Here is a 17161-nt window from a genome sequence, read left to right on the forward strand (position 1 = left end):
CAGTCCTGACTTCCTTTGGTGATGAACAGCAGCATGGAAGTGTAAGCCGAATAAACCCTTTCCTCCCCAACTTGCTTCTTGGTCATGATGTTGTGCAGGAATAGAAACCCTGACTAAGACACCTGGACTTCTGGATACCTTATTCTTTGCTTTCACATCGATACCTGTAACTCATTCACTTCTTCCATTTGGATATTCGCTGACTAGCAAAATTCACTGAAATGTTCAGTTCTGTTTTGCACTAAGACTGAGTCTGCTCTGGATTCTGTGTTTATCAGTCTGTTAATTTTATATAAAATACTAAGATTTGTGTGTGTGTGTGTATTTTATCTACATGCCTGTTTTTTCTGTGTTTGGAAACATGCATAGAATTTTAAGTTTAGATTCTTAGTCTCTCTATAACCCCATAAAATGTTTTGAAAAAAGATTAATTATCTCTCCTTCTCTCTCCCTTTCCCCCTCCTGTACCCCCTCCCCCTCCCCCTCTCTTGCCTCTCTCCCTCCCTCTCCCCCTCCCTCTGTCCCCCTCCCTCTCCCTCACCCTCACCCTCTCCCTCTCCGGGCTGGGGATCAAACCCAGAATCATTTACTCATTTCAGTTGTACGTAAATTCCTTTATTTTCCATGTATAACACTATTACAGTTTTCTTTCTACATATAATGATTTCTATGACATTTTTTTTCTCTTGACTTATGTACTAAATGCTAGGAATTTTAAAATACATGTGGAAGCCAGAGATAGACCTTGGTTGTCTTCTCTCTCTTTTCACCATACTGTTTGAGACAGTCTCTCAGCAAACCTGGAGTTCACTGATACTCTAGATTGGCTGGCCGGCAGGACATTGAGATCCTTCTGGTCCATGCTGGGATTTCAGGGGCATGCCGTAACACACCTTTGTTTACACATGTGTGCTGGGATTCAAACTTAGGCAGTATAAAATTTTTCCATTTTGTGCTCAGAACTAAGGCTACAATGTTGTTATGCTATGTAGCACATAGAAACACTGCAAAGATTCATTATGCATTGAATTTTGAATTAACTGTTGCATGTTCAGAAATTTAACCATTGCCAGATGTTTTTGTTAACCCCACATTCAGTTATAAGACCTTATATAAAGTTACCGCTCACAGATAAGAATCTGGGCTCTAAACTCTTGTTACAGTTCTATAGACTGAAACTTCATACCTGGCATTTGAAAGGGGTAGTTGGATATTCAGTCTTGTCAGTGTTTGAAGTGTAAACAAATACCAAAGCAAAGAACTTAGCATATTTGATGATTCTGGTTAGAGCCATCTTTTAAGTTTTTTACATCTCTAAATTTTATTTTCTTGAGTATTTTTAATAGATTATTTCTGTGATACTCTATTCCTGTTACTTCACTATTCTAAGAAAAACAAAGCCAAACAAACAAACAAACAAACAAACAAAACAGTTCCTTCTAGTTCTCCAAATTGTAAACTTTACTGAGTGAGCCTTCTGCCTTCATTCTTCCATCTCCAGTCTCTCTTAGTACCCTCATAAAAGTACCACCCAGTACAGACGTGTGTGCCGAAGTCTCAAGTCGTCTCGTGTCTTGTGTTCGAGAATCACATTTCCAAGTACCAACTGAATAATTCCTTTCAGATCTTCCTGTAATCTCCCTAAACTTTTGGCTTGGCTTTAGTGTACTCAGAAAAAAGATCAGTGGCAGAAGGCTTGTTACTATTGTACTTGTTTTAATGACACCCTAAATGTTATTTTATGTTTGCAGAATACCTGTCCTCTCATATGTAATTTTGGTTTGTCATGCTTCTACTGCCTAACTTAAGCACTTGAGTTTGCTTTAATCTGTGTCCCCTTCACCCTTAATCTCACCCTTCATGCTATATATACTTTAAGTACAAAATATTGTAAATGCTATAATACCCACAGAGTCTGGGGTTAGTACTGTTGTTACCTTGTTGGTATTTATGGAATAAGTGATCAGTTTTGTTTTATTCTCCTCTTTGTAGGTCTGCATGCCTTGCGAAGAGTCCTGAGGAAACAGCCTAACCTCCCTGATAGCAAGGTGGCTGGCATGGTGAAGATTACTCTAAATGATTTCTTACAGGGGATGAATGACATCAGGCCTAGTGCTATGAGAGAGGTAGCAATTGATGTCCCAAATGTGAGTAATTAATACTCTCTGCCAGCCTTACTATTAGAATAATATTCTTAAGGAAACTGAGTCTCTAAAATGACTGACTTACTAGGTTAACCTTTTAATAAAATACATGTTTTAAGTACAGCGTGCTTTTGAGATATTGAAAGCTGAAGTTCTATGGTAACTCAGAGAGGCCCTCTTGTATGTCCTTTACCTGGATTTTCTCTTGTGATAGCATCTTGTAAAACTGGCTCTGACTGGGACTGCCTCACGTTCATTTGAATAACTGGTGTATATAGGCCTGTGGAGTTTATTAGATGCAAAGACTTGTGCTTATATCACCACATTCAAATCACCTCAAGAGTTCTACGTTTTTATAATCATACCCAACTCAGTCCTATCGCATTTTTAAACTTTATTATTTTAAAAAAATACATAAATGAAATCATGCTGGATATAACCTTTTAGAATTAGCTTTTTCACTTAACATAATTCCCTGGAAATTATAACCTCTTTGGGGTGGGTCACATGTCAGATACATTACTGTTCTTAACAGTACAAAAATTACAGTTATGAAGTAGCAACAAAAATTTTTTTGCGGTTGGGACACCACAACATGAAGAACTTTATTAAAGAGTCGCAGTATTAGAAATGTTGAGAATCACAAATAGTGATCCAAATAGTTCTCTCTCTCTGTGTCCCTGTGTGTGAGTGTATGTGTGTGTGTGTGTGTGTGTGTGTGTGTGTGTGTGTGTGTGTAATATATTTCTTTTTTTTATTTCAGTGGTAAAGTCAGCTTTATGCTACTAAATCAAAATACCCAGGAATAGATTTGATAAAAGAAATATTTTCTTTTGTTCATGCTTTGATAGAATTTCAGTTGTTTGTTCTTTGGAGACAGGGCCTCCCAAGAGTCCAATCTAGTTGAACTCACTGTTTAGTGAGGATGGCCATGGTTCCTTCTGCCTCTAAAGGACTTGGGATTGGGGCAGAGGGGAGATAGGTGTTTGTATGTGTGTGCATGTGCATATGCTTGTATGTAAGTGTGCATACATAGGTGTATATGTGGAGATTGGATGTCAGTGTTGATATCCTCCTTAGTTGGTTTCCACTTTATTTTTGAGAAAGTGTCTTTACGAACCTGGAGCTCATCCTTTCAACTTGGATGGCTAATAAGCTCCAAGGGTCTGTCTTTGCCTCCCCGGGACTTGGATTACAGATATGCATTGGCACATCTGGCTTTTTATATGGGTCCTGGAGTTCCAGACTCAGGTCCTTGTGTTTGTATTAAAAATACTTGATTTACATAGCCAGTTTCCTCACGCCTGCCTCAGGTTTCTTGGTTTCAACTATTGTTGGTTTTCAGAGGCAGAGGGGTAGGATTAAATAGCAAAGAAAACTTCTCTCCTTTGTAAGCTGGGGAATGAAAGTGAGAAAGTGAGGGACCAGTTTACCTTACAGGCACATCCCTTGTGAGGTGAAACCTCTCAGTAGGCTTTATTGTGTAATGTTTCTGTCACTGTCCGAGGCATTTAATACATTGGTCTTTGAGGGAGGTTTTAGGATCCAAACCATAACAATATTCTATAATAAATACATTTGTTGATGATATCTGTTGCCTCTAGCTTTTTACTACTGTGAATGAGCTGGTATGAGCTGGTATTCTATGAATGTAAGGTGTTTTTTTTTTTTCCTCGCTTGAATAGATTATCAAGAAAGAATAAAATTTAAATTGATAGAATGGGTTGTATGTTGGCTTTTTTTTTTTTTTTTTAAGTAAGGTTAGTTTTCTTTGAAAATATTAGCTTAATTTTACAACAGACAAGTTTGACCCTTATCAACTAAAGATATTTAATGTTTCTTCAGAGTTTATTACACACAATTTCACAGGAACAGAAAGTACCAATTATGTGTGGATTTAGCTGTGCTTGATTCAAGAAAAATGACCTGGATGATCAATAGTAATAATTGTTGCTAGAAATGAGCTTACTGCCATGTTGTTTTCTATTTTATAGTTCCTTTGTTCTACTGTTGCCTTCCTTTGTGCTGTGAGGATTTTTTGCAGCAGTGTCTTGATTCCTTCCTTATGACTTACCTGTTACAGGTTTCTTGTGATTAGGCTTACGTCTGATTTCTAATAGCTCAAAGTGTATTTTAAGCCAGTAAATGCAGTTGCACCATTACACCTTCAGTAATACTCATGTCATGCTTAACATCATTGTTATATCAGCTGTCTTTACAAGTTACTATAATTAATTTACTACTAGTACTTCTGTCCTTTAGGTTCATAGTAAAGTTAATGATATATGCACATTGTTAACAGGATTACACTATCTGAATCTTAGTATGTTGTTACCTTAATAGGGAATATATATTTATTTGTTAGCATCATTTTATTTCAAATTGGAAAATGCCAATTACCATTTCTTACAAGACAGATCTAGTTATTTTTGCTCATCTGATAAAGTTCTTCATTTTTCTTCATTTCTGAAGCCCTTCTCTCCCACTTTTAATATAGCATTCTTGGTGGACTATTTTGTAAACCATATCTTCTAGTGCTAGGAACCTGGCTGTGGTAGAGCATTTGCCTGTCATGCCCAAGGCCAGGCCCTGTTTCCATTCTCAGTTCTACAAAGCAAAATGTCATCTCAGCCTTTCTGGCCTGCAAGGTTTCTGCTAAGCCCTCATTGGGGATGAAGGAAGGATGCAGTGTGCAAGATGATCAGCTTTTCTCTTGTTGCTTCAGGATCCAGTGACATTTGAACACTTGTTAATGATTAGATAAATCTTCATATTTATTGTATTTGAAGTCTTCAGGGATTTTCTCAGTCTGAATGCCCACTTGCCTATGCAAAGTTGGGAAGTTTCCTGCCATTATATCTTTAAGCACTAACTCAGCTCTCACCCTCTTTCTTTGCCCCTTCTAGAACTTTTTATGTTCTTATGTTCATTTGTTTGGTGGTGTTCCATGAGTCCTGTAGGCTCTTTTCACTTCTTTTTCTCACTGTGATTGGTAATTTCAAAAGATTTGTCAACTACTGTGCTGTTCTTTCAACTGCTTGATACTCTATTGACATTTTTAATTTGTTGTTCAGTTTTAGAATTTCTTTCAATTTTTTTTCTTTAATTTTTTTCCTTTTACTGAAAATAGGTTCTTTTCTCATACAAAATATATCTTGATTATATATTTCTCACTCCCTCTATTTCTGTCAGTTCCTCCTTATCTCCCCTCCCTCCCATTCTCTTCCTTCCCTTTTTATGATTAGAAAAGAACAGGCTTCTAAGATAACAACTAAACATGACAAAATAAAATAAAAGCAAAACCTATCATATCAAAGTTGGACAAAGCAACCGAACAAAAGGAAAAGAATCCTAAGAGCAAGCACATAAGTCAGAAATCCATTCGTTCTCACACTCAGGAGTCCCAGGAAAAAAAATACTAAGCTAAAAGCTGTAATATATATGCAGAGGACCTGGTGCAAACCTATGCAGGCCCTGTGCTTGCTGCTTCAGGCTCTGTGAGGTCATATGAGCTGTGCTCAGTTGATTCAGATGGCCTTGTTCTCCTGATACTGGAAGAAAGCCTTGTTTGGTAACAAGAGATGGCCATGTTGAGACTTTGCATCCCCCATTATTAAGGCACCTCATTAAGATCACCTTTATATATTTTAGGAAGTTTCTACTGTACTAGGTTTCCATATCATTCCTCAAATGCCCTTCAGTTTCAGCTGTCTTGCCCCCCATTCTCTCTCTTTACAGTATTTACCTTTCCCCTCCCCACCTGCTCTCCTCTTTTCTTCCCATTTGCCCCCAGTCTGATTATAAAATCTGTTATATTGCTCCCGGGAATCCATGTGTCCACCCTAGACCCTTCCTCTATGCCTAACTTCTCTCAGTCTATGGACTGTAGCTTGGTTACTAGTCACTGTGTTCTTCAGCGTTAGAATTTCTGTTTGGTTCTTTATGTTTCTCCTTTGAATACCCTTGGTTATATATTACTTTCTTGATTTTATGTAATTATATACCTTTGGTCCCTTACAATTCCTTGATCTTTTTAAGATGACTATTTTCAAGGGTTTGCTCATTTGTATGTAGTTTCCCAGGTGTTGTTATTTTTAAACATGCATTGATCCATCATGTTCTAGATATTAAGGTATAGCACAAGTGATTTAATTTGTCCCTTTGGTGGTATTGTTTTCTTAATTATTTGTGATCATTGTGGCCTTTTGATGTTATTTACGTAGGAGAAGAAGTAGATAATTCTTCTGATTTTTACAGATTAGCTTCTTCAAGAAACGTCTTCTCCAGTTATCCTATTAGGAGATTAAAGGTTCTGCATGCCAATTGCTGCTCAAGCTCACGTGATCTAGATCATCTGGATCAGCAAATGGGTAGACTTGACATTTTGTTCTATGAGTTCTGGCCTAAAACCTCAGTCTGCAGGACTGATGATGTAGAATGGTGAGATGATAGGCCTAGAGCCTGAGCCCTCAAGACTGGTGCTGGGGTAGTTAAAGTAAAACTATAGGAATAGGCATAAAGCCTAAGGCCAGCTTGGGTCTGTGAAAGCTGTTTGATGTAGTAGTGTGTGGCCCAGTGCATCAGTGCCTCTAGCCTAACTGTAAAGTTCTAGCACCTCAAATAAGCCCACATCAATGTGAGGGAGATGGCTATCAAGTTAATGTCACTTCTGAAGTAAACATTGCTTGAATCCTGTTTTATGGGTAACACACCACTTCTATAAACCATAAGAAGTCTGTTTCACTAATTAGATATTCACAATGTACTGCTGTGTTGTTGTTTTTTTTCTGGCACTTTTTTTTTTTTGTTTGTATGGTTGGTTGTTTTGAGACAGGGTTCACTTTTTTTTTTTGTTTGTATGGTTGGTTGTTTTGAGACAGGGTTTTTCTGTGTCGCCCTGGAATTCACTCTGTAGACCAGGCTGGCCTCGAACTCAGAAATCTGCCTGTCTCTTAGCTCATAGAAAGGGCTAATTGTTTTTTAATTTTGAAGTGCTCAAGTCAAAAGATGAAACTGATTTGCCTTTAAGAATTGTAGTGGTTATAACAAACAACACAAAAATGTCCTAAAAATGATGAGTAATTATGATAGTTAAGTGAAATTACAAATTCAGTGACTTCTTTATTTTTTGCCACTGCTTCTTCAAAACACAATGGTGATCATCTCTCATACATTTACATATAGGGACACTTAGTAAATCTTGTATCCCAGCAAATCTAACATAATATACTATTTTTAAGTCTCATAATGAATGAGGTGTTATAATTTTTATCATATAAATTAAGAAGACATTTAATAAAGAGGTAGAATAAATTATCAAAGTCACAATGAGTAATTTAACAGATTTAAACTCATTTTTCACCAGTCTGAATTTTAAAAAATGTTATGGTTAAAAGACACGAAACTTTTTAAAAAGAAACAAAATGCAGAATTATGAGTGTGTATTTAACCCCAATGCTGGCAGTGACGACTGTTAAGACAGAAATACAGATAATTTACATTGTTTCATAATTTCTAATAGCCTATTCTTATGTCAGTTATCTTCAATGTCTGGCAGAAAGGTGGACATTACTGTATTTTTAACATTCTGATATCTTTAAGTCTTATACATGCAGTTTTCAATGATATACTTACTCATATTTTACAATTGCAAAAAAGTTTTCAGGTGGTTATTACTAGAGTTAAAACATATTTATTTAGACTAAGACTTTTAAGCTTTTACTTTACAGAGTATAGATTCCTGAAGATACTGTGGCCCCTAGTACATATAAAAGATACTTCTTAAAAAGTGACTGCATTTCTTTCACATGTTTCAGTCATAATACAAGTTAGAAGAATATAAAGGCATCATAGTTGTAATAATAATTAGGGGCAGTGTAAGGGTAGTTTTATATTTTAATTGATATGTTTGGGTTATAGAATAAATATCTGTTCTCTGTGTCATTTCCCATGATAATCCAACTTAATCATATGCATGAATAGTTGGGGGAAGTTCTCTGTCAGGTGAAACACTTATGAGATGTGAAACCCACACTATCATTTATTTGTCTGTTGGCTTTGGACAATTGTTTCACTTCAGAACATGGATAGTAGATTACTGACTCGAACTATTTTTCAACAAGTAAGACAAACTTTAAAAAATTACCTAAACGGTTTAGCAATAAGTTTTATCATTAAACAGTTTTATATAGGAAGCAGTAATTATATAACAAGGAGACATTAATTTTTCTTTAGTTTGTTTTTGTTTTTTGCTTCTTTTTTTAACAATATGTAACCAATTCTTGAGTTTTTTTAAGGCTCTTATTCTGTAACAGGTTAGTCCCCTCTTGCTTGTATTTTATTGGTGACGTGTTTCGTTTTTCTTAGTTTTCTGTCCTATGAAGATGTAGATTTAAAGGTGTTTTATTTTACAACAGTGTATTCAGAAAGGTGCACATATCACAGAGATAACCAACAGCCATCTGATTCTATTTAAGAGCTATTGATTAGGAAGGAATTCGGACCTGGTATTTATTAACGTAGCCTGCTACCTATGACTGGTGAGCCCAGAAGAGGGCCTACCAATACCATTTCTGTAAACCAATGTAAATTTTGAATATTTACCCACAGGTAAATATAACGCTAATCCCCTCATCAAGGAAGCTTCATTTTGCAGGGAGACAAAGACCTTTACAGAAATCCATAACTCATCAAAATGCAGATAATACCTCATCATGGGGTGCCTAGGTATGACATAATAAAACTATTGTTCAGGGAAATTTGGAAGAGAGAGCAGAAAAATGCTGAGAGATGGAGAATCAGACTGTTCTGATGTGATCCCCCTGATAGGTTATCTAATCCCAAATGATTAGCCTTAAACATGTATGAATTTAAACACCAAATGAAGCCAACAAGTTGTATTTATAAATTTGTGTATGTGTGTGTGATGATAAGTAAAGAATAAGAGGCAGTAAATTTGAGAGGTATTGATGGTTTCTGGGAGGAGCTAGAGGGTGGAGAGGGAGGGGAGAAATGATATAACTACAGTATTCATGTAAAATTCCCAATAAATAAATGAGGTCTTCTGTTGTAGTGCTATTTTTACTTTGAGCAGTAGTACTGTATTAACTTACTTGAGGTAAGTATCATAAAGAGGTTATTTTGTATTTACTAAGAACCTACTGACCTAATTCAGTGAACATGCATACTTACTTAAAGAGTCTTCATTTGTCCTTTAAAGGCAAATTACAATTAACGATAATAAAGAAAAAAATTTTGTTTTGTAGGTTTCCTGGTCAGATATTGGAGGACTGGAAAATATCAAACTGAAATTGAAACAGGCTGTGGAATGGCCCTTGAAACATCCTAAGTCTTTCAACAGAATGGGTATTCAGCCACCCAAAGGAGTTCTCTTGTATGGGCCACCTGGATGCTCAAAAACAATGATAGCAAAAGCTTTGGCCAATGAAAGTGGGTTGAACTTTCTAGCTATAAAGGTAGGATGTTGGTGTTTCAGTAGTTAATCTCTCTTTTAGCTTCTTTTTTTACATCCTGTATAGTGTCTGTTCCATAAGGAACAGTTGCTTTTTGTTTCTTGTTTCTTTTTTTTTGTTTTTGTTTTTGTTTTTTTGTTTTGAGGTAGATAACAGTAAAATATGAGCAGAGTAGATAAGAAATAAGTTGGTGCAAATACCCAGCTTAAGTAGAGCTAGTGTGGTGTAGTTAAAATTCTGATGAGATGTGTCTTTCATCTCCCTTCTTTAAATGAATGTTTGGGAAGTATAAGTTTTGACAGGAGCAATTTTCTTCCCTTTTGTGCCAATCCCTCTTATTTTTTTTGGAGCTTCTACTTGCCTGCAGCACATCTAACTCACACTTGCTCTCTGTTTTCCTGCTCCTGGAAGTATTTCTCCAGAATGGCCTTCTATGTGTGCTGATACTAATTTTCAAGATGTTTTCCTCACAGTACCTGTGTGTAATTCTATCACTTGGGCATTTTACTTTTTATGGGCATATCCCCTCATATTTACCTTAATCGACACTTGGTTAATTTGCCTACTCTAGACCAACTTAGACCTTAAACACTTGAATTATTATAGCCCAGACTACCAGGCAGGTGTCAGGCACATTTATGCAGCCCCTGGGAAGACTGAAAAAGTCCAGGAAATTATTACAGAGCAATACTGCAAGAGTCTGAGGTGATAAGATCATGCTTGAATTTGTGACTGTAAAATAATGAAGCATAGATGGCTGCCAGGCTCAGTTCTCTCCAGAATAGTAAGGCAGTTGAGCAAATACTTTTGCATATTCTTTATTTGTTGTTTTGCAAATTTAAACAATAGAAATCTTCACTATGGGTGCTAAAAATACCATATGCCCAAATAAGATACTTATATAGTTTTTCTTAATCACACTTACCAGTATACATTAACGCCGCACGCTTTCTATGGGTAAAATGTTGCAGTATCTAGTTGCTGAGGTTATTTGGTAAGGAAAATTGTTAAACAAAAAAGCCTCCTGTGGTCTTAACAGTATATATTCTAAAGATTGGTATGTTGTTTTTAAAATAATATAAAACTTAGTAAATGTGAGACTTACAGACCATACGATTTTCATCCCAATCTTATGGTTAGATGCAAATTGGTGTTTAAAATGCAATATTTTCAAATTAAGCTATGCGGTTATTTATCTAGAAAGATTTAGAAGTCATCTTTGGAACTTACTTGTTTTCCACCTTTTTATTTGCAGTGTTGGTACTTTGTGCAGTGAAAGGATGGTTCCTGTCTCCCTTCTGAGTATGGAGACAACAGTCTTGCGCTCTATCACTTTGCGTTCTTGCTAGGATTTAGAGCCTATAACTCAACTCAGCTGCTTTTGATTGCCTCAGTAAAACCTGCCTCAGTGAACAGTTTGGGACAGTTCTCTGTCACCTGTAACATTTATGAGCTGTGAATCCCACACTGTCATTTATTTATGATATTTTGGACATTTACTTCACTTCTTTGTATTTAATATTTTTAATTAAAATTATGGCATGCGTATTATATATATATATATATACACATATGTCATATATTTATATATAGATATGATAAAGCAGGATTTTTTTTTAAAGATTATTTTGACAAAATGGCTGAGACAGGCTAACTGATAGAGTGATTTACCACATAGATTTGGAGGCTAAAACTCTTGAGGGCCTAATAGTAGATAGCGTCTTGACAAAAGTACAGGTAGTTGAAAGAGATCATTACAAAAGGTAGTCTGAGTGATTTAGTGGCTGGGCTGCCTCTTGTAACAACTCATCCCCAGGAACTCAGTATCTCACAGGAACTAACTTTCCTTATGAGGGTAATTCCTTCATTGATCTAAGGGTTTCCCATTAGACTCTGTCTCATAAAGGTTCACCACATTAGAGACCAAACTTCCAACACATGAATCCGTTGGGATAACATTCAAAAAGTATTACCACACCAGAAACAATACACTTCAGACATTTAGCAAGGCTTCACAGAATTAATTCGTGCTTGCTGTTGCTGACTTCCATTTTTCAGATATATGTGTGCATACATGTGTGCACACACACACACAGAATCTTACTGATCTAAAAGCATGGTAGCAGATTATGAAATATAGTGAATATAATAAATTTTAACAGTTTGAACTTCAACTTCAAAGTAACCTCCCTTGATGATGAAACCACTTTGATATATTGAACTCTAGAGCAGTGCAGTGGAACAATTGTAGCACTCTGTGTTACATTGTGCTGGAGTAAGCCTGTATTTAAATAGAGAATCACATGTTCTTTTGAGGCCTAATAGTTTTATGTTAATGCCTTTACTAGTTAGTAATACCTGAGTTGAATTATTCCAGCCCAGTTTTCTCATAAACTTAGGCTAAAGTTTCAAATCTGTGAATCTTCCTCCCCTCCCTTGTCATTCTCTCCCATCATTTTCCTTTGTTTCTTTCCTGGGTTTTTGGTGGTCTACTTCTACATGGTAATAGAATGAAGGGTCCTCAGATATTTCAACTATTTGGCATGATTTCACATTTTCCATATGTTATCAAGTCTGTTTATACCATGGATTTAAGTTGTGTTAATATTTCTGCTAACAGTGCTAAAATACTGACATTTTATTCAGTAGAAGAGAACACAAAATCATCATATTTCTCCACATTCTCTAACTGCTTTTAAGGTAGATGATTAAAAAATTTTGTGTAATATGCCTGAATTTTAAAAGGTCTTCATTATATTAGTATTTTATATCATATCCTTTAATTTTATGGATAATGTTTACCAGAATAACAGGAATAATACTGTATTGGTATGTTCATCCAATAAAAACAATGACTCCAAAAGAAAAAAAAAAAAACCAGTGACTCCATCAGCTTCCTTTCTGCTCTTCATCAGGACATAAGCTGCCTAATTAGTTGTCTTAAACTGAATAAAATCTGTATAAATATTTCTTACCATATTATGCCTCCAACAAAAAACCTGTGCTCATTAGAACTTTTTTTATTGCTTGGGGCTTGAAGCTTATTTGATTCACATTTGAAATGACTTTCTGTGGTCATGCTTAGGAAAGTCTATAAGTAAAGTAGTCAGTGAAAAGCACTTTTTGTCATACCATAAAAGGACAGTCTTCGTTCTTTATCACACTGCTGGACTATAGAAATAATCTTGCCAGATGAAATCATACAAAATAATCTTGCTAATCAGTGGAGAGGTCAGGAACGTAACAACATCCTTAAATTTCCTGTCAAAACCTTCTGAACACTCACTGATGCCTTTCCTTCTAGTTTTTATCTTCCCGTCCTCCACTCCCTTGACACTTAATGAAGTTTCCACTTAATGAGGACTTTACAAATTTCTAATCTAGTTTATATTACTATGTTTTGCAGTTTTTGTTTCAGGTTTTGTTTCTGTCGCTATAATTAGTGCATTAATAGTCTTTCATGTGTTTCCTTGTGTGTAGATAACGGTCTCCTTAGAGTCTGTTGTATTTAGAAGCTGTGACCATTGGCTATGTCCTCAACAGTACTAGATGATTTAAAATTGCAGGGTTTTGTTGTTTCATATTATTGGTTTTTCTCAGTATCTCATGAATCTTTTTAATATACTGAAGCCTGGGTTTGCTCCCCAGTAGTCACAGCATTGATATTGTAGATGGTTTTGAATATTTCACAGAAATGAACTTTTTAAAATTGTAATGAATAAGTCTATAGCAGGCTGTAGTTTTCAGACCAAATCTAATTTGCAGCTTGTTTTGGTCCAGACATCTAACAAAAACTTTCACATTTTTAAGGCATTTTTTCCCCCAAAAAAGAAGAGTAAGAATAATATGTTAGTCTGTTATCTACAGAATCCAAAATATATAAATAATTATACTATTGTGATATTTTTAAAGTAATTAATTTCTGCTTACACAGACAGGCCAGGAATTCTCTTGCTAAAGCTGTTTAGTACAATTAGATAGAGTTTGATTTCTCTCAATACCTGAAGACAAGAAAGAAATAGAAAAAGGTGGTTCAGACTTGGACAGCAGAAAGCAAACAGACACTGTGGAACTGTATCACAAGGGTGCTTATGAGAGTGTGATTCTGGAGTGGTTAACAGTGGGTGGTCCTGGGACTCCTGGCAAAGGTAGTGACTAAGAAGTGCCTACATGGCCTAGTTGTATCGAGTGTAGTGTTGACAGTGGAAAACACACAAGAAACATCATGCATTGCATGAATCTTGCTCTGTTTGCTTAGTTTTTAGAATTTATCATAGAATGTTTAAGAATATTTTTGATGTCTTCACTTATCTGATAGGGTTATTAATTTACTAGTTTTAGGTATAAACTAATAAACCTGTGATTAGACTTAGGAACCTACAAGTGACACTTCTTTTTAGGTCTTCTAAATTTCTTTGGTTCCTACACCATGCCTGGTATATCATAAAACTATCCGTAAGTGGATAATCAGGTAGAGAACAAGGTGTTACCAAATGTGTTTAGTTATAACGTTTCTATTGTATTGATTTGTGGCATTTAGAACATTTGGCTTTAATCTTTTAGGTATAAATAACACCCAGAGGAAGTAAGCATGCTAAAGGAACTAATTTAAATAAATGATTTTTTTTTTTTTGCTTATTTTCTTTTTATGTATTTTCCCCCTTAATAAGAAAATATAGCTGACTATATGAAGACACTGAGCCATGTTTTCTCTACAGGGGCCCGAATTAATGAATAAATATGTTGGTGAATCTGAAAGAGCAGTTAGAGAGGTAAGGAAATTACACCATGAGAGAAGCATACTTGTATCCTTCTTTGTAGTTTCTACTTAGATTTGGGTAATGGAAAGCGGTCTGATTTTTCCTCAAGCAAATACTATTTTATTATTTAAAATGCAATTAAGTTCACTTGGTTTTATATTCTGAAAACTATTTATGACTGTATAAGGACTACTTTCAAAACCTCCACAGTGTAAAGTGTTGAGCACTGTCCTGACCTTGACAATTCAGTAACTTGCAATGCAAAGCTGTTTCTATGAAAAGGAATCTGGAAAAGACACCAGTGTGGTTACTGCTTAAAACAAAGCAAACTAAAGCGAAACAAACTCAATGATTTAAGGCTCAGGCCAGATTTTCACTTGCTAATAAACAATCATATGATATCTATATAATGAAAAAAAAAAGCAATTTTGAATACTCTTTAATATTTTGTGTTTGTTCTTATCTATCATACTATCCTTACTTTTATTTTTACCCAAAATTACTTTTACTAACTTTTCCTGCTTCTTTTATGTTTGTAAAAGAAATATTTGTCTTTATGAAGAGCAGTGAATCTATGTATGGGATTTTAACCTTTTTTTATTAGATATGTTTTTATCTTGAATAAGCCTCATAATTGAAAATTTCCATCTTACTGACTTGACCTTACTTTTGCCTGTTGGTTTAGATGATGTATTTCCCTTCTGTCACTTACTTTTAAAGTCAAGCTTTTAATGACTGGTCCTGACTATTCATGCTTCTTCATTCCAGCTGTTGGGCCAAGTTAGAGTAACTAGAGTTAGCATTTGATCACATGCCGTGACTTTCCTAAACAGTTGTTAACCTGCCTCACACAATGTCCTTATATGTTCATTGAAACTCTGTAATGACAAGAACACACAAATAGACACGGGATATTTGTGAAGAGGGGATTTGAATGTTTTGTCTCAAGAAATTATTTAAAATCATGTATGGTCATTTTGTTTAAAAATGTAGACCATGATACTATTTTTAAAGTATTAGTTGATAATGACAGCAGGAAGAAAGGCAGTATTTACTAATATTGAACTGGCACCTATATCTTTATGGCCATGTAACATGTGAACAAAAATAATGGTCTAAGTTATAAAGGATACATATCTGGATTTTTTTTTTTTTTTTTTTTTTTGCCCAGCTGCCTTCTTCCAAGCTTATTTCCATACGTTGTTCCTTTGGCTGTTCATTGGGTAAATGCAGATTTTGGTGCTTGCTTTGGCTTGTGGATAAGCCAGTCTATAGTCCTATAAAATCTGGCCATTTTTTCTTGCCTGGGTTTTGTCTCAGCATTTTAGTATACATTCTTAAAACAAGAATGATGACTTTGAGATTTATGAGCATTTTATGTATCTCTTTTAATGTGTTTTATATTATGTATTATTATTTATTGAGTTCCAGGTATTCGGCCAAATGTTTTATGCATTGTTACTCATTTCCTAATCTTTTGAGCTCTTTTTGTGTTATTACCACCATCATTTTCTGAATGTGCCAATTTAGGTATGGAGAAGTAAATGTGTCTGCTGAAGCTTCACGCAACAGTTGGTGGAGCTGGGATTAATCAGCTCACTGATTACTGAACTGGTCTTTCTGTATTATATTTATTGGTAGTATATTGACCCTAAAGAAATTACTTTTAAATCACTACAGTGCTTTGGGTATCTGTTAAAAGGCATAAATGAAGTAATCAGGCTAGTAATTTTACGTGTGATAGATTTGATTTTTAAATGGTTTTCAGTAATAAACCAACTTTGTAATTTTTTGGAATTTGCTAATCTGGTCTACTATAATATTCTTTTCACTAGATATTCCGTAAAGCAAGAGCAGTGGCACCGTCCATTATCTTTTTTGATGAACTTGATGCCCTGGCTGTTGAAAGGGGCAGGTAAGAAATGTTAAGTATTAGCATATTAAATAATAGCAATTAATATTTTATGCAAATGCAATCTATTACTCTATTTTTTCTAGAAACTATTTTTATATCTATGCAGTTAATTTTTCCTTTACCTACTTATTTTATCTTATCATTTTATATAATCATTTCCTATACAATTGGAAAAATACTGATAAAATTGAAGCATTTGAGTTAACATTTAGTTTATCTACAAAGGTCTTTTAGTGCTGTATACTACAAGTAATAGTATTGATAAAAATATTTAGTTAAAAGTGAAAACAATTATTTGGAATAATAGAAGAAAATAATGAAAGCTGATACTATATGACCCACGCAGAAATTTTCTAAAATTTAAAGCACTTCCAGTCTAATCATTTTAGGTAATTTACCTTCTATTTTATTGTGAGACATTTATTCTAAAGAACTCTAAGATCTATATAATATCCTTTTTCTCTCTCCAGCAAGGTTATTTATATTGAAGTTGTTTTAAGATGAGATCTTTCTGTTCTAACACAAAGCTAGAAACATGAAAATTTTCTTTAAATTTTGAGATGTTTGCTTGACCCTTGCTCAGTGGGTTTTAAGTAATAGAACATTTGAAATGTATTGTTACTGTGATATAGTCAGTTTTTAGAAATTACCATAATAATCGCGGTAGTAATCTTTCTTTCAAAATAGATCACAGTACATCATTTCTGCTCTTTTTCTTTTGGTGATGGGGATTGCCGCAAGAGTTTGGGCTTGCTGTGCATGCGCTCTACCCCTGAGCTAAATCTCTGGCTCAACAAATGGTTTCCATACCAGGACTACTTAGTAAACTTTTAAATTTCTTTTATGAAAAAAATTTTTTTCTTTTACATT

General features: G+C 34.9%; 1 protein-coding gene across 3 annotated transcripts in view; it reads left to right on the forward strand.

The window, feature by feature from the left end:
* Positions 1-17161, forward strand: part of Spata5 (spermatogenesis associated 5) — a 167741-nt gene that overhangs the window by 25574 nt on the left and 125006 nt on the right. For all 3 annotated transcript variants that reach the window (XM_029474939.1, XM_021157763.1, XM_029474938.1), the window contains exons 10-13: positions 1993-2147; positions 9410-9619; positions 14335-14388; positions 16212-16291. In XM_029474939.1, the coding sequence (XP_029330799.1) occupies positions 1993-2147; positions 9410-9619; positions 14335-14388; positions 16212-16291 (499 nt within the window). The remainder of the gene's footprint in view (positions 1-1992; positions 2148-9409; positions 9620-14334; positions 14389-16211; positions 16292-17161) is intronic.

This window comes from Mus caroli, chromosome 3 (assembly GCF_900094665.2).
Source record: "Mus caroli chromosome 3, CAROLI_EIJ_v1.1, whole genome shotgun sequence".
NCBI lineage: Eukaryota > Metazoa > Chordata > Mammalia > Rodentia > Muridae > Mus > Mus caroli.